Genomic DNA, 17,572 nt, shown 5'->3' on the forward strand with positions numbered 1-17,572 from the left:
TCCTTTTGCAGACGGAGAATCGGAGGCCTAAGGAAAACTTCCTAAAGTCCTCTTGTGGCATATCCAAAACCTCCAGGCAAATCCTCACTGTTTAGGCCTGCTTACCCTCAACACTGGACCGAGCCAAGGTCTCAAGGTGCGATAGCATACGCGTGAGGAGGTTAAGGTCAGCCTCAGGTACTGTGTCTCAGCAGACATCCATGCCACCTTTTATCGGCAGGTGCCGCCTCGCCTGGCTTTTTGTTTTTGTTTTGTTTTTCAAGACAGGGTTTCTCTGTGTAGTCCCTGTCCCGTAACCACGCTGGCCTCAAACCGAGATCCACCTGCTCTGCCTCCCTAAGTGCTGGGCCTAAAGTGTGCGCCACCTCCACTCACCTTGTAGTTTTGAGACAGGGTCTCTCAGTGCGACCGACAGCTCACAAAGTGAGCTAGGACGAGGATCCAGCGAGGGCCCGGGGCCTGCTCATCTCTGTCTCCTCAGTGTTGAGGTCACAAGTCTGTGCCAGGGTGCCTGGCTTTTTGCATGGGTTCTGTTGAAACTTGGGTCTTTGAGCCTGTGCAGCGCTGGGCCACCTCCCATCCCCATTTTATACATCTCAAAACATTTCATGCTTGTATCAAGTCTGGGGCGGGGAATTGTCATGCGTCTTATTTGATAGTGGGGGGGGGGGCGATGAGGCACACAGAGAGGGAGGGAGGGAGGCTCGCAGCCATCCACATACCCTTTCCCCACCCTGGCTTCCTTTCTTTTCTGGGTGGTCTGGGGGAAGGCCTCTCCTCTTTCTGGCTTCACTTTCCTCGTGGGTGAATTGAGGAGCCCTCCCGATAGCCTCTTCTCCCTGTGACTCCTTTATCCACTTGGTTCTCTAGTGTACCTTCCTACCATCCGGGGTGAGCTCCAGGCAGCCAGCAGTGTCTCTCCAGGGCCAGCTCCCTGCCTTGGCACGTAGTAGACCCTCAATAAAAAGCATGGTGCAAGAATGGAGAGACAGGACAGCACTTGTCCATGGTTCTCGATGCCTGCTGGGAAACGCTGGCCGGCTTTCTCTCTCCCTTCTCAGTCCAGCAGCTGTCTTCCCCTCCTCCCACCCTCGCACCCAGCCCTCCATCCGGCCTGCATTTTTCCGGGTTTGATATCATTTTTTCCACTCTCCCGGCTGCTGCCGGCGGCCTCTGCCAACTTTCCACAGTTACAGCCTCCCACCCCCGTTCTCCACCACAGGCCGGAGACAACTTTGGGCGGGAGACCCTCCTCCACTTCCTGGGCATGGCTGGTGACCAGTGAGATGGTGAGCCGAGGGGAACCGGGTACACCAGGGCACTTTTTTGGGCACTTCATCCTCTGGACTGGGTCACGGGTGATTTCCGTGTGGGGTCCAGCAGTCTTGGGGGGGAGCAGTTGGTTGGAGGCAGGGATGTCAGGCTTCTGAGACAGGATGGTCCAAACAGTTTGCATCTTGTTCTCTTCTCAAAGTGGTGACAGTCCTTCCTCCCCCATCCTCCCCAATGGAAACTCCTGACCTGACCCTACACCCAGCTGGGTCCCCAGCCAGGCGGGAAGCCTCACAATGTCCTCCATCCCTCACAACCAAGGGAGGTTGGAGGAGGGGGCTGGGGCCTGGGGGCCCTGGAGCTCACTGCTTGGTGACCCTGGCTTGCTCTCTGTTCCTCTCAGGGCTTTACTTTCCACATTTGGAAAATGAATGCACTGGACTAAATTAGTGTCTATCCTGGGATTAATGGACTGAGTTCCATGGAATTCATTCCCGCCCTTAAATTATATGAACAATTGTGTTAGAAAATTTGTGTCCTCTCGTTGTTTTGGGAGCATCTGGCTAAGCAGACCTCGCTGGCCTGGACCTTGCTATGTAGATCAGGCTGGCTTTGAAGTTTCAGTGGCTCCTCCTGCCTCTGCCTTTCCTGAACGTTAGAATGTTAGGATTATGGCTATGTACCTAACTTCGACCTCCCTTTCCTGATAGGCTAGATTAGCCTGGAACGCTAGATTCTTCTGCCTCAACCTCCTGAGGTCTAGGGTCATGGGCATGTGCCACTATTCCCACCTCCCCCATAGAACTTTAACCCTCTGCACCCCTTTTCTGTGCAGTGCCAGAATCAAACCTATGACCTCACACATGTTAGGAAGCCCTACCCCTCAGTCACACCTCTACCTCCTATAACTCTATGTGGGTAGACCGGAAGTCATCTGCCCACTTTTTTTTTTTTTTCCCCAGAGACCAAACCCCTGACTGGCCTGGAGCTCAGCAATAAAGCAGGCTGGCCAGCCTGTGAGTTCCAGGGATCCATTGGTCCCTGTCTCCTAGGTGCTGGACTTACACCTAGGAGATGTCGCACCAGGCTGGCTCTTTGCCCGAGTTCTAGGGATGGACCTGGGGACCTGTCCTTAGCTCTTCATCACTGGGCTATTCGCCAGCCCCCTCCTGAAGAGGACTGTGGCAAGGGTCTCGCAGGACTTGGGATCTCAGCAGCCTCTCTTAGCATCTGTGTGATTATGGGCTCCTGCCTTCACTCTCTGAACCTCCTTTCTTAAGTGGCCACACGCACACATACACACATGCATGCACGTGTGAACACACACACACACACACACACACACACACACACGCACACAAACGCACCGGGGTGGGTGTGTGTTTCCTAGCATGTGTGACAGGCTGACAGCTTGGCACAGTCAGTGCCAGGGTGCATCCAGACAGACAACACTTTGTGGGTCTAGAATCTAGGAAATGAACTAAGGCGGAGACAGCAGGTCACTCAGAATCGCGCCATGCACGTGGCCCACAGTGTATCTGTCTCAAAGGCCTGGGGTGGAAACTGAACCCAGCCGTTGGGAGGAGAGCCTGAGCGGATAATTAATTCACCGACTTTATTGATTGTCCAAGGCATCTGGGCCAGCAGGTCAAACCAGTCTACAGTCACGTTAGATGTTTTGAGAGGAGGTGGAGATGCCTGGAGGAGTCCAGGGAAGGAGGTCCCACGCGTCAGACAGGACATCCTGGACTGGTTGAGGGTGGAGCATTCTGAGAACTGGACACAGCCCAGGGACAAAAACTTTTTTTTTTTTTTTAACAAAAAGACACCCACCCTGTAAAAACTGAAAACCCCCAAATCAAAAGACCCCGCTTGTGCCCAGCTTAGGTTTACAGCGTTATAGCCTAGTCATCACTTCCTCAAGCAGGCAGGGTCCTCACAGCCCTGGCTCCTGGCGATGCTCTGACTCCTGATAATGCTCTGGCCATCTTGGCAACCGGTAAGGTCCACCATGGGGACTCCAGGAGATGCACCATTGCCCCTCGGTGGTACCTCTGCGTCCCATCACCCCAGAGAGGCGCTGGTCTTAGAGCACAGCCAGGTTGTGGCAGGACTTGGAGCGAGCCTTGAGTGCCCGGCGTCCTGCACTGCGTGCCGTCAGGCGTGACAGGAAGCGGCGGGCACGCTGGCCCAAGCTGGCCCGTCGTCGCGGGGAAGGTGGCTCCGGGGCCACGCTGTCGTGGCGGCGCAGGCGCAGTTGGCGCACCACGCCCTCGAAGAGCTCTGTCACGTTGTGCTGCAGAGCGGCTGAGGTCTCGATGAACTTGCAGTCGAACACCACTGCGCAGGCACGGCCCTCTGCGGGGGGGGGGGGGGGGCGGGGGGCGGAGACAGCCAGAAGGCAGAGATAAGGGTTGAAAGGGGTCTGTTCAGACCCTCAGGGAGCAATTTCCCAGGGGCCTGCTTAATGCAGGTGTCAGGGGACCCAGGGGCAGGTCACACCAAGCTTTGCGACAGCAGCTCAGTCTAGGGGTTGAAACCCAGCAAGAACAAGGCTGGGAAGATTCCACCTTGTGAGCAAGGCCATTTTAAAGATCTTTGTAGAACCCACTAGATATATGAACCTTATTAAAATATTCCTATGCCACTGTAAATATAATTTACACCTAACTTTAAAAGTTTTGGTTTGTAGTTCCTGGCCAACACACTAAGTGTTTCATACAGAGCTTGAATTTATAATCTCCCTTATTTATAACTGGAGCCATCAATGGCCATTTTTAGCCTTTGAGAGAAGCTGGTAGAAATTAGGTGTGGGTAGAGTGAGGAGTTACGAGGGGGGCGTATTTAAAGCGAAGGTCACAAGGTAAGATGCGGTTCTGGAAATCTCTGTCAGCTGTTGGGGAATGATTGAATAGAGTCAGAGAAACATAGGGACTGGCCTGGACAAAGCAGGGATGCCAGGACGGGGCAGAGGCTTGGGGTGTGGGCGAAGAGGAGGGTGCCTGTAGGACTTGGGTGCCGACTGGGGAGGTGAGAGAGGCCAGCCAGGTTGGTAGTTGCAGGAATGGGCGAGGCTGTAGGGAACAGACCTTTTCGGAGGTGAGCACCGGAGGAGGGGCAGGCGGTCGGAAGGAGAGAGGGTGGGGCAGGGTAAAGGGCTCACCTTCCACCGAGACTTCCCGGCAGCGGGCCAGGTCTGCCTTGTTGCCCACCAGAATGATGGGCACATGGTCGGCCTGGTGCGCACGCCTCAGCTGGATGCGGAGCTCGGAGGCGCTCTCGAAGCTGCTGCGATCGGCGATGGAGTACACGATGACGTAGGCGCTGCCCGCCCGCAGGCACTCCTGGCTCCGGCTTTCACCCTGCGGGGGAGGGACCCCAGGCTCATCCTCAGAGGGTGCCTAGCCCTGGCTGAGAAAGAGGCTTTGTTGGTCTAAAGGGTGGAGCAGGTAGAGGTTCTACTCTGGGTAGTTTTGGAGGGGACAAATTCTATCATAACGCCCCGTGTCACCTGGGGAAAAACCACTGATTCTCTGAGCCTCGGTTTCTTTTCTCGAAAAACTGATGTTTCCTTCCCTCTCCCATTGACTGCTTCATGCTGGGGATTTCGGACGGAAATGGAGTGGGGTCTCTTTCCTGCAAAAGAAGGGTCTAGCTTTGCTTGTTCCGTCTTCTCTCCTTTTTTTTCCCTCCCTTCCTCTTCCTCCTTTTCCTCTTTGACAAGGTCGAACACTGAAGCCCAGAGTGGTTCTGATCTTGAAGCGATTCTCCCGCTCAGCTCCTGGAGTGCAGGGACTGTATTATGTGTGCCCGATTCATTTAGCTCTATCTAGTCTGTGAGGAGAGTTTGGGACACATTTCTTGAGTGTTTCTGCAGTCCAGAATTAAGATAAAAAAGGAAGAGAAGCCTCAGTGGGTAAAAGTCTGGCAGTGAAAGCCGGAGTCTGGTTCTTGGATCCCACCGAGGAAGGAGAGAGCCGACTGCACAGGTTGCCCTCTGACCTCACACCTGCTCTCGGGGAGCCTGTACCTGTACTCATTTACACACTCACATCACCACACACACACACACACACACACACACACACACTCACACTCACACAAAGCCACGAACCTGGTAATAAAATTTTGTGTGTGTGTGTGTGTGTATGAGAGAGAGAGAGACAGAGAGAGAGACAGAGAGAGAACAGAAGGCTAAATTCAGGGGAGGCCTTTCTCAGCACAGTTTTGGAGAGAGCTGAAAGGTCCCCTATATGTGGGGGTGAGGACAGAAAGGGATGGGAGTGGAAAGGGACACTTAAGAAGCAGAGCTCTTTTCTAGTGGTTTGACCAAGGAAAGGAAAGAACCAGAATAACAGAGGCAGAGCTCCTTGAGTGTAGATTTCAGGCCTTTAATGAGGTCTGGTTCCTGTCCTGGAGGCTCAGGTTCTGGAAGGCGGGTTAGGGGATGGGGAGGCACCCTGCAAGGAGGACCATCAGGAGGGACTGCAACAGAGGTGGAGGAGGGGCAAGAGCAGGGGCCGGGTGTCAGGTAAAGCCTGAAGAGTGTGGGAAGCTCCCCAGTGAGCCAGGGGAGCCTCTGGGGAGCAGGGTCTGAAAGCAGGGGAGAAGGCAGTTCAGGGGAAGGAAAGGGCCAGTCTTACCAGCCGCAGTGGGAAAGGCTCGGTGTGTAGAAAGGGAGGAAGATGCTGGAGAGCAGGACAGATGAGCAGAGATGAATCAGGTCCTTGGTGGGGATGGGGGTGGCGGTGGGGGTGGGGGTGGGGGGCAGATGCATGCTCAACAGCTATATTGCTCATCCCTCAGGCCAAATAACATTCGAGTAGAATCAGACAGATGTAGAATGTCAGGGCCTGGAGGATAGCTCCCTGGGTGGCGTGCGCGCACACGTGAGGACCAGAGTTTGACTGAAATTGATTCCCAGAGCACACGTTACAAAAAACAAACAAACAAACAAACAAACAAACAACAAAAAAACAAAACAACCCCCAAACCTAAGTGCAATGTCGAGGTCAGAAGACAACTTTCAGGAGCAGATTTCTCCCTTCCACTTTTGGGGTGTGTGTAAATCTCTGCTTGTCAGGCTTGGCAACAGGCCCCCTTGCTAGGCTTAGCCATCTTGCAGGCCCCCATGCCTGGCCCTTGACTGGTCTCCCTAACTCACTGACCACCCCACAGATTCCTATTCAGAAAGCAGTTCTTTCTTGATGAGCTCCATGAAGCTAGCACCTTGTCTGACTTATTTACTCGAGGGTCTTCAGCATTCGGGCTCACTACAGATACCCCAGCAAGCGTTTCTAATGAATGAATGAGCGAGAAGTGAGACTGTAGCGGGGAGTTTACCAGAGAGAGCCATTGTACCTGGCGTGAATTCTGGCACCTAGGCTTTGACGTACCCTTCTGTAAAGAGTCAGTGACTGTTATCTGAGGTTTATGGAGTTGCTTTTCCAGAAGGATTCTCAGAGCCTTTTTGTAACTTAGCTTCGAGGACATACCTGGCAAACCAGGATGTCTTGTATGGCTGAGAACTGCTTAGGTGATGGTTCCTTTAAAACAACCCCTAGATCGAGAAGAGGCTTTGGTACTCGGAAATTGACTGGCCCAAACTGCCTTCCCTGTAACAGTAAAGAGGCTTCTGGAAGGTAGTTCAGAGTTCAGTCCTCAGAGACAGTTCCACCCTGCTGCTGTGGAAGCTGTGACACAGGGTGTGGTGGCTCTCTGTCTCTGAGCCACCTGAGTAATGAAGAACACCAAAGTGAGGCTTAAGCTGAAGGTTCAGAAAGGGCTGCTCCCGGGGCAGATGGGGAGAGTCCCAGGATTAGCTGTGGAGTTGTGGGCCTGATCTGCCGGCACTCAAGAGCTGTGGACACAGCCTCTCTGAGCGTGCTTGTTGACAGAAAGGGAAGTAGACAAGTGGCTTCACAGCTTTATATGCACATCATAGCATTTGTCCATCATTTTCCAGCATGGGGGGGGGGGAAGGAGCACCATAAACCCCAGTCGTTCTTTTAAGAGTATCCTTAGGCTCACTCCCACCTGGACATCATTTTATACTTGTTGAAAGGAATTGTCCAAGCCAGACATGAGGATGCATGCATGATGTAATTGCAGCCCTGGGGAGGCTGAGGCAGGAGGAATCAAGCATTTGATGGCCAGGTGAAGGTGCCTGCTACCATGCTGGAGGATCCAAGTTCGATCCCCAGACCCACAGGATAGAAGGAGAGAGCTGATTTCAGCAGATTGTCTTCTGACTTCTACCTGTGTTTGTACCCCCCCATACAATATAAATCTAAAAAAAAAAAAAAAAAAATGGCGGAATCATGAGGCCCTATCTAAAAGAGTGAACAGGAGCTGCCCACACAACCCCCTTGCTCTCTTCTTTGGTTCTGTCAGCAGCTCTGTCAGCCACTGAACACTGCCCACTTAGTTCTTTTTGAAACAGGGTCTCTCTACACAGGCCTATTTGTCCTGGCTCACTATGTAGCCCAGGCTGGCTTCCAACTCGGAGATGCGCCTGCCTCTGCCCTCTGCCTCCCAAGTACGAGGACTGAAGATGTGCGCCACCAGGCCTGGCCCAACACTGTGCCCTAAACTTCCTTTAGGAGGCTTAGGTTTAGGGGAAAGATGACACAACTTGGTGGTTTTGTTTGTGGTTTTCTTTTTTCCTTTTTTTTTTTTTTCCTCCAAATGTGGGCATGGGCATAAAGATGAGGAGGCATGCAAAGGGAGAAGTGCATTCTGGGATGTCTGCTGGGAGGGCACAGAGAGGACAGAGGTCAGCGCTGTGAGGTCCTTCTGCCTTTGGAAAAGCGATAGGCTTGGGGGAGGGGGCTGAGGCTGTCTCCACGCTAATCCCTGCCCTGTACACCCCACCTGTATTGGACAGGTGTCTACTATTATGCATTTCGGCATCCCTCACCCTAGGCATGCTTACAGTGTCGTACCAGTTTCTCGGCCTCCCGGGTGTCCATGACCACCACTGTGGCGTCCTCTCCGTCCACTGAGAGGGTTCTCTCGTACACATCTGCAATCAAGGGGGAGGGCGGAGTCTGAGGGTGGAGCAGGCCCTTGGAGCTACAGGGCTCCCTTACCTCCCCTTTCTTGTCAGTCACTCCTTCACACTTCCTTGGGGATCCTGTCCACGTGTCACACAGCTGTGTACTTGGCACATGGCAGGCACTTGTGAGAGGCTGGTGGTGTCAGTTGAATGAGTGTGGGCTGGCGGGGTAGCCTGGGAAACCCCTCTCCACTCTAGCTCAGTGTGCGCTGAGGCAGGTCATGTTATCTCCGGCTTCAGTGTCCCCATCTCTTACGCACAGGTCTGCATGTGTACACTACTCCCAGGGAAATCATTACTGGAGAACGGGCCTGGCTAGATGGTCTCCATTTTCTCTCCATGTTTAGCCACTCCTTGCCTACATACCCTGTGTCCTCACAGCCAGTCCTGCAGGGGCCTATCTTCACGTCGTCTATCCTCCTCCTGTGTATCTGCTTGTCTTGGGGCCTATGGCCCTGCAGCACCTGACCCCACGTGCTCAATGCATTTTGGGGTGTAAAGCAATCCAGAGCTCAGAACTGGAGCTCCGAAACCCTCCATTTGGGAAGAATGTTAGTTTTCTTTTAGGTCTTGGCGACTTACAGATGGGAGGGGAGGGAGTCTGAGAGTCAGGAGGTTTTGGGGCTGGGAAATTCCAAGCTGGGTGAAAGCCCACCCATAGCTTCAGATTTTCTCCCCTGAAGACATGGAGACAAATCATGTACCTTTCATCCAATGTCCCTCCTCTAGCCCAGTCCAGGCTGTGTCCTGCACAGTCCTAGGTGAGCATCATTTACTTCCTAGCATGTGGGAATGATGCCCTTTTTGAGTTGGACAGTGTGGGTGACCTGCAATCTGTGCCCCTGGTCACTGACTTTTCAGTCCTATGATCACAGCATGGCTTGTCCCACAGGGCTCCTACCTCCCAGCTGTTCATGAAGCTCCCGATCTTGTTTCCCTGCAAAGAGGCTGGCCAGGCTGGTCTTCCCAACACCAGAGTCTCCAAGCAGCACCACCCTGTAGAGGGCCTCCCAAGAGCCTTCAGAGTCACTGGATTCAGAGGACCACCCATCCTGGATAGCGGAGGGTTTCCGAACGGGTGGGTTGAGGGAGGCTGACTGGCCCAGTCGGGGATGCTGGGATTGAGGAGGGGGCGCTGTGCACAGGCGGCCAGGCTGGTGGCCCCTGGCCGACAGGGGCAGTGGAGTGCTGGCTCTACGGCGCAGGGTGGTCTTTGCTTCTTGCTGGGTGTTAAGAGTCATCCTCAGTGAGGAGATCTCTAGCTTCCCTGGCTCCTTCCTTCCTTTCCAAAGAAGGGGCTGGGCAGTAAGTCCGAAGCCCGGAGTCTCTTCTTCTCTGGGTCCTGATGAACTTTCGGAAATGTTTTCTTCCAGAGTCCTCTCTGGTTCAACTGGGAAGAGACTTTTCAGTTCCGTGGGATTGGGGCCGTTGCTGGTTTCAGGCCTAGAATCCACCGGGTCCGCCTAGAAGGGGCGAGGGCACAGGCTGTGAACACTCACAGATGCGCACACCCAGACGCAGATTACCGGGATCCGAGGATGACCCCTTTCCCCCATGACACAGACACAGACAGGGCTGCAGCGAGTTGGGAGACCTAGAGCATCTACAGCGCACACATCCTGCCTACCCAGACCAGGGAGGGTGTCCCTCCCTACAGAAAGCATCGGAACCCTCCCCCCCCCCCGCCCGTCTCCTTCACTTGTTTAGAGTTGGGGGACACCGAGGAGAGCTGAGGCCTCTGGGAAGTTTTATTCCTGCTGCCCGAAGAGGAAGGGCACGGTGCGTTGGTGCCCCACAAGGGCAAGGGGCTCCCGGGGGATCTCTCTGGCTGTAACCCGAGTGCCCTGGTGCCATGGGAACGGCGTGCCCGGCCCGCCCCTGCGTGAAAAATTCAGAAGCCGCTGGCGCCATGGCCCCCAGCTGTTGTTGGGGAGGGTGGGAGGCTGCGAGGGATTCGGCAACAGGTTTGGTGACAGAACAGGGTGCAGGAGGGGAACCGGGAGGGGAGCCCACAAGGCTCGGGACTCAAGAGCCCTTTCGGGGAGTCCGGGTTGGAACTTTCCCGACTCGCGGTCCTGGATGTGAGTTCCGAGTCCTGGGGCGCGCGGGGGTGGTGGCGGTGTCCCTTGTGCCAGGCTCTCCCATCCTGTCCCCCACTCCCCCGCACCCCTTGGAACTCCCAGTCCTCACACTGCGTACAGGGGTCGGGAGAACTCCGTCCGGACAGGCAAGTTTACCTTGATGCACGGTGGCTCCAAGTCCCCACCGCCCCAGCTGTTGGGTACTCTGCTGTCCCCCGGCCTCAGCGCGCAGCCCCCAGCCGGTCCCGCCCGGTCCAGCGCCACCCCGCCCCGTGCGGCCCCGCCTTGTCAAGGCAGCCCGGGTCCCCGCCCTGTAGACCTCCTCCAATCCTCCGCCTGAGGTGGGGGTGGCCGTGTAGGAATGGGGTGCTGGAGACTGAGTTTATTTCTTGCTCTAGATGTCCCTCTGTGTCCACCTTCGCTCCCCTTACCTACCGGGGCACACCGACTTCAGCCCTGGACGGAAGCCTCTACGGGGAACATGGTGTTCAGGGTCCCAGGTTCCTTCTTGCAAGGGAGGCGATTCTGCAGGAGTGGGCTTTGGGCTAAGGAGTCTGCGTTTTAAACAAATGCCCAAGCGACGCAGATAACTCACAGAACACACTTTGAGAAAGCCCTGGGTGGAGGGGTAATTTTGGAAAAGGGATTGGAAGAAGAGAGAGTCTATGTCGGCTGTAGTAAAGAGTTCGGAATGTCTGATTCTGCTATCATTGATTCACTCGCCATCCGTTTGCTCATGATAAGTAGGGACTAAGGCACCTGTCCTTCAGTTTACTGTCCCCTTTAAAAAATTAATACTTAAAAACATTTATTTGCTGGGGGCAGGGAGCGGGGAGAGCTTGTCATGGAATCTGTTTAGGTGACAGAAGACAACTTGCAGGAGATGGTTCTCTCCTTGAACTCACGTTGTGAGAGCTGGCAGCAGGCGCCTTTACCTGCTGAGCCATCTCATGGCCCAGTCTATCCACGGTTAGTTACCCACTGAAACTGTCGTAGGCAAGTCGAATCAGGAAAGACACTGATCTTGGTGAAGGAGCTGGCTGCAAGGCCAGGAATCAAGCTCTGTGAGCCGGGAGCCACCTTCGTGTGGTGGTGGCGGAGGGGCAGGAGGCCAGGCTGTACCTGTGGTGAGGCTCCCGGTCACGGCTGAGGGGCTCCAGGTTTGGAACAGATGGATGAAGCAGGGTAGGCTGGCTCAGCCCCCGCAGGGCTTGGGGCGAGAGCAACTTCCCTCTGGTCTGACTTTCTTCTGCAGCCTGGAGATCAGGCTGTGCTCAGCTCCGAGTTTCAGCACCCTGCAGAAGGCGGCTTCCGGGTTGTGCCTCGCCTTGGGTGACCCCACCTTACAGAGTGGCAGCTGGCTTCGTTTTGACTGCCCATGCAGAGCGGGATGCTACCTCCCGTGAGCACCACCCAGGAGGCAGAGAGCCACAGTCAACTTAGTCCTACCAGGGAAAGTGCAGCCTCTGTCAGCTTATCAAAGCAGACCGGCCCATGGAGACTCATCGGTGTATGAGAACTGCAGTAGAAAAACAGACAGGTGGACTTACAGAACACCAGATTTGTAAAGGGCACGGCACCCTCACCTGGACCCCATAGAAAGGCCAAGTGATGCAGCCATGGCAACATCCCCACAGACCTGTCATGTGACCACCTGCCCCACGTGTCAAGAGACAAAAAGATCTCCCAGTTATCCAGGGCTTCAGCTCAGCAGTCTCCACTATTTGACATGGCCTGCTTGAATTACCATTCATTCAACCGCTGTCCATCCACTATCCGGCTAGACTGGTCCTGCTGACCTCTCTGGCTCGTGGCTCAACCCTGTGTCTGGGCTCTGTGAGCCTCCAGAAGCTGTCTACTTATGTTGTTAATATCTTGTCTTACCACTGGTGGTGACTTCTCTGGTCCTATCTGCCTTCTGCCTCCAGTGGGACTCTTTGAACTCCTTGGCTGCTTTAACCCCTTGTTGTAGCTATACTATAGCGTGTGTATACACGTGCACACACAGACACACAGACACACACACACACAGACATACACCTATATAGACAGATACATGCATAAAACTGTGTGAAGTGTAATATTAATAATTAAGATCGGAATAAAAGGCTCTGAGATTGCCAAGGACCAATTATTAAGCCAGGACTGCCTGATAAATTGCAGCTAGTGAAATAGACATAGCTTGTGGCTTCATTGTCTTTCAATAAATTCTGGCACTGGGGAAAGACACAAATGTGATCATGCTTCTACCATGTGGCTTGGCTGCCCCAGTCTCCCTGCAGGATGAGCTGAGCTGTGCCTGGGAGTGGTGACCTGGTTTCCAGCCCTCGTTCTGTGACTCAGTCACTGAGTGATCGTAGTCAACTCCCCAGCTTGGGGTTCAGTTTCTTGATTTAAAATTGTAATCTGCTGGATGGATGTGGTGGGGTGTACTTATGAATTCCAGCACTCGAGGGTTGAGGCAGGAGGATTTTGGGTTCCAGGCCAGCCTGGGCTACATAGTAAATTCTGGGTCAGCCTCGCTGCACAGCATGGCCCTGTCTTAACACCCAAGGAAAAAGTAACTGGAGCTAACCTCCCTAAAATATACAAACAAATAGACACATTTTTCTCTATGACATAGAAGTGCTAACTTGGCATTTAAGACATCATGGCCAGTAGTCATTTTAGCCTCTTCTAAGGAGGCCTTGATGCTGTGACCTGCCCTTTCAGGTCCATTCTGCTCCCTTTGTCGGGGATACCCTTTCCCTGCTCATCTTTCCTGATGTAACCTAGACGCTTATGTACCGGATGCCAAGCTAAGCTCTGCGCATGTGTTATCTTGGTGGCTCTGTCTGTAGTGGTATTTTTAGAAAGGCCTGGAGGACTTCCATGGCTCTTTGATTCAGAAATTTGGGGTAGGGCTGGGGAGTACGCATGTCTCTCAGGGAGGAGTAGGGGTTTGCTGCTCCAGGGACCACACTCTGAGAACCTTGTTTCATTCAATGCTCCGAAGGTGGTTATTGCTTTCTACCGGGAAAGTGTTCTTCCATTTTCAGAGTAGACCTAGGGACTGGAGAGATGGCTCAGTGGTTAAGAGCACTTGCTGCTCTTGCAGAGGACCCAGTGCAGGTCTCAGTGCCCCCATGGTGGTTCACAACCATCCCTAACTCCAGTTCCAGGAGATCTGATCGCCTTCTGACCTCTGTAAGCACAATGCACACACCTGGTGCACACACACACATGCAGAAAAAGAAAGCCCCATAAAACAAAATAAATAAACCCAATAAAAATAAGTAATTAATTCAAAGGGAGAAAAGGACAGCTGCCATAATTTTGTAGGTGATACACTGGGCCTCTTCGCAGTTTGGTGACTTGTTTAAGCTCTTACAGTGAATAGGGAGTGGGTTGGTGACTTCTGTCATTGTTATGACAAAATCAACTTAAAGGAGGAAGGGTTTATCTGGCTTATGGTTTGAGGGGACCATCCATCAGTGTGGGCATCAGGAAGCAGATGGTCTTGTTGTATCTTTGTGTATCTTTGTGAGGGTGGAGAGGGAGGGAGAGAGAGAGAGAGAGAGAGAGAGAGAGAGAGAGAGAGAGAGAGAGAGAGAAAATACTGGTGCTCAGCTCATTTTCTCTTTTCTGTCCAGTCCAGGATGATCCTGGCCCATGGAGAGGTTGCCTACATTTAGGGTGTGTCTCCCTATCTCCGTTAAGCCAACCTAGAAATTATAGACATACCTAAATGTTGGCCTTCTTAGGTGATCAGAGATGCTGTCAAGTTGACAATCAGTATTGGCAATCACATGGGAAGATGCTGGACAGAAGCAGGCCTTTCTCAAGTATTTTCTTACTCTCATAGGCTGGGAAGATTCATTTGTCTCTCTCTCTCTCCCTCTTTCTCAGACCTCAAGTCCTTGCACAGCCTTAGGAGGATGTTGCTGGCTATTACACGTAGAGCTAGCCATAAGGGAGTTAAACAACCTTGGGATCACGTGGCCTCATCCTCCCACCTGGACTTGCTGCCCATGGCTCTGCAGACCATAAAAGCTGGGCAGGCAGCAAGACTGTATGCTGGGTTCCTCTCCTGACTTCTTCCCAGTGGCCTCCCCAGGAGCTCAGCGGCCATGGCACCGTGGGTTCTGCTCACTGTGGCTCTTCTGGTCCTGGGTCATGTGCCACCAGGTAATCAATCATCTGTGTGTGCGTGTGTGTGTGTGTGTGTGTGTGTGTGTGTGTGAGAGAGAGAGAGAGAGAGAGAGAGAGACTATGATGATTTAATTAAGATTTTTAACCTCCTCTCCACCTGTATAAGAGGGATTGCAATAAGACCAACTGCAGTCATTAGCTGTTAGAGAGGTGTTCAGCGTGTAGCTGGTGGGTGGCTTTACTTGGACAATAAATCATTCTCTTAACCCGTAGTCTAACCTCGCATTATAACTCAGTGCTCTCACTTATGACTTGTGGCCTAACAAATGACCGGAGCGCTGATCTGTTACCAGTGTGGCCTAACCAGTGGCCCACAGGCTGTTCTGTGATCTGTGGTCTTCTTCCACCCAGGAGGCACTGAGTTCAAACGGTGCTGGAACGGCCAGGGGGCCTGCCGGACGTACTGCACGAGGCAGGAATCCTTCATGCACCTGTGTCCAGATGCTTCCCTGTGCTGCCTTGCCTACTCGCTCCAGCGTCCACCAGGCACCAAGCCTGGAGACGAGTAGCTCGCTCTGGGGCTGGCATCCTTGCTGGCCAATAAAATCCATGCTGCCAGCTCTCTCCGTGTTCTGCTTGCATGACTGAGTTCATTTCCCCACAGGGAAGGAGATGAAGAGGATGCTTGTGTGCGGGCGGTGGGGGGGGGGGATGGTTGCCGGAGGAGGTGCTGGGGAGAGTGGGCGTTAATGACCATTCTAAATGTTCCGGGCTTGATTAACTCCGGAAAAAATAATCCATCCTCCTGACCTCTTCCTCAGGATCCTCACCTGCAATGTGGGGATAATGATATTGGTTGGTTGGGACTTTGCAGAATACCAAAAGCAAGGTAGAGCTCACGATAAATTAACAAGGGTTAAGGATACCATGATCGACAACACCTGTGTGCCATCCAGCAGGAGATGGTGAGTTTGGCTTAAAAGGCAAGGCAACTTGGCTGGGAGGGGAAAGGCTTCCTCCTTCTTCATCTCCTACTCAGTACTTCGTGAAGCTGCCCAAGTAAGTGGCCCTAAGAACCACATTAAGTGGTCTTCACATGAACAGAGGGCGGTCCATCCCTTCTGGGATGAGGATCAGTGATGCCGGAAGGTGGAGGAGGCAACCCCAGCAGAATCACACAGGTACCTGGAGATGCACGGGGTTCAATTCCTCTCTGCCTGTTTGTGTTTGGATGGAAAAACAGGAAGTTCACTTTGCAGGGATCCCTCCTCACTACAAAAAAAAAAAAAAAATCTGGAGGTGTAGGGATGTGGTTTTGTGGTGGAGAGCTTCCGTAGTGTACGTGCAACACACACACACACACACACACACACACACACACACACACCATTTCTATGATCCCATTTTCTTGGGCCACTGACCATATGACCACTGAGAAGACTTGAGGCCCCGTGTCCTCTTTAGAGAATGTGGGGGAACAGCTGGAGGGCAGTGCTTGGTAATCAGAACCAATGACAGTCACAGCTCTCAACACTAACATAGCCCCGACAATAACACTGGCAACGTAATACTTTCCCTGGAACCTTCTTGGCTGACTTCTGTTTGTGTCTGGTGTACCATCTCACAGTCTCGTGGCTGTTTCCTGCTTAAGACGCCTGGAAAAGGAGAATTCTGCTCTTCAGTTCCTGAGGAGACCTGAGCTTACGAGAAAGGGGGTCAGGAGCTCCTCTTTCTGCCACCTTCTCTCTGGGATTGAGCCCCCAGAATAACCTAGTGTACAATAACGTTGTCAAGAGCAGAGGCTCCTGTCCTGTGTTCCTGAGACTTCAGAATTTGTGCCAGTGAAGGGTGCTGGTGTGACAGAGGGGCAGTCAGAGGACACCTGTCCTGCTGATGAAGAGTTTAAGTTAGCCAGGATATAACTCCATTTTGAAATAAAGATCTTGACTGGGACCTGAATTCAGGTACCAGGAAATATCACAGAATGTACACCTGGCAGGAAAAAAGTTAACTCTCCTAGCAGCAGCCTCCAGGACATATAACAGAATAAATGCTTCATAGAAAATAGAGACAAACTCCCTGGCAATAATCAATGGGAATCGGTTGAGAATTGGGTGGGAAAATTCTCCCCAATGTTTCAGATGTGGTTTAGAAAAATAGCCATTGTGATTATATGCCTTAGCCATGGTGATTATGTGCCTCAGAAAAGGTCACCCAGCCCTGCTAAACCTCACCCAATTCTGTAACGCCAAGGCTTGTGCCCCCTGCTTGCTGTCATGGAAACCCCCTGCTCACAGACTTTCTCTTTAAAAATCCTGCTCACTCAGAGCTCGGGGTCTCACTTCTCTACTGCTGCACCAGTGAGACTTGGGTCCCGAGTTCGATCGCTCTCGTAATAAAGCTCTCTTGCAATTGCCTCGAGTCGTCTCCTGGTGGTCTCTGAGGGTCCCATGAACCTGGCATAACACTGAGTGTGAAACCTTTATTTTTTTTGCCCCCTTGGTACTTGCAGATGTGCCAAGGTGACTGGAGAGGAAAAGAGACAGACATGCCCACGGAGCTCAGGAACAACGCTTCAGTGCTGAACGATTTCCATCACGAAGTGAACAGAGGAGAGGTCAAATGCCGGTGCCCTGGTTCCTGCTCTGTTCCTGTGTGGTCCGTGTGGGGAACTGAGGGCTAGCCAGCTGTTCAAGCGCAGCACCCCATGGTGGAGCCAAGGTGCAAGAGCTTAGGAACAGGAGTGCTGAGGGTTCCAGGAGGCCAGCTGAGCCACAGGAGTGAGTGCGAGGTGACATTAGCTTAGGACAGCCGTGAAGAGCCAGAGGGAGACCACACCAGGCTGTCCTCGGCGGTGACCACAGCCATCCCCTCCTCAGTGGACCCCAGCCAGCACCAGTCTTTCCCATTTTCTGTTGCACACGGGCGGAGCTGGGTGAGAAGAGTAGGTGTTGGAGGTTATTCTGATGCTCATTACTGGCCCTCAGGATCTGCTCACTGCACATAGGTACACCCATCCTTGTTTTGTAAA

The 17,572-nt window shown here is 53.0% G+C and overlaps 2 protein-coding genes across 3 annotated transcripts; one reads left to right on the top strand and one right to left on the bottom strand.

Annotated features, from left to right (window-relative positions):
* The first annotated feature begins 1,171 nt into the window (after window positions 1-1,171).
* On the top strand, window positions 1,172-16,937 carry Defb124 (defensin beta 124). Its single transcript, XM_021663237.2, has 3 exons — window positions 1,172-1,289; window positions 14,299-14,577; window positions 14,953-16,937. The coding sequence occupies exons 2-3, from the start codon at window positions 14,520-14,522 to the stop codon at window positions 15,108-15,110; spliced, it is 216 nt and encodes a 71-aa protein (XP_021518912.1). The 5' UTR covers window positions 1,172-1,289; window positions 14,299-14,519; the 3' UTR covers window positions 15,111-16,937.
* On the bottom strand, window positions 2,873-10,676 carry Rem1 (RRAD and GEM like GTPase 1). 2 transcript variants are annotated; one of them, XM_021663231.2, is made up of 5 exons: window positions 10,567-10,676; window positions 9,231-9,792; window positions 8,217-8,296; window positions 4,436-4,634; window positions 2,873-3,630 (listed from the first exon to the last, which is right to left on the bottom strand). In XM_021663231.2, the coding sequence occupies exons 2-5, from the start codon at window positions 9,568-9,570 to the stop codon at window positions 3,359-3,361; spliced, it is 891 nt and encodes a 296-aa protein (XP_021518906.1). In that variant the 5' UTR covers window positions 9,571-9,792; window positions 10,567-10,676; the 3' UTR covers window positions 2,873-3,358. The 2 variants fall into 2 exon arrangements, with proteins under 2 accessions (XP_021518906.1, XP_060239055.1); XM_060383072.1 differs by having other exon boundaries at window positions 10,529-10,612.
* Window positions 16,938-17,572: the final 635 nt, after the last annotated feature.

This window comes from Meriones unguiculatus, chromosome 4, assembly GCF_030254825.1.
Source record: "Meriones unguiculatus strain TT.TT164.6M chromosome 4, Bangor_MerUng_6.1, whole genome shotgun sequence".
Taxonomy (NCBI): Eukaryota; Metazoa; Chordata; class Mammalia; order Rodentia; family Muridae; genus Meriones; species Meriones unguiculatus.

Coding starts and splice junctions, on each gene's coding strand:
- Defb124 (XM_021663237.2), top strand. CDS start 14,520: ATGGCACCGTGGGTTCTGCTCACTGTGGCTCTTCTGGTCCTGGGTCAT. Junction 14,578..14,952: donor CCTGGGTCATGTGCCACCAG/GTAATCAATCAT, acceptor TCTTCCACCCAG/GAGGCACTGAGTTCAAACGG.
- Rem1 (XM_021663231.2), bottom strand. CDS start 9,570: ATGACTCTTAACACCCAGCAAGAAGCAAAGACCACCCTGCGCCGTAGA. Junction 8,297..9,230: donor GCTTCATGAACAGCTGGGAG/GTAGGAGCCCTG, acceptor CCTTGATTGCAG/ATGTGTACGAGAGAACCCTC. Junction 4,635..8,216: donor CCCGGGAGGCCGAGAAACTG/GTACGACACTGT, acceptor CCTCCCCCGCAG/GGTGAAAGCCGGAGCCAGGA.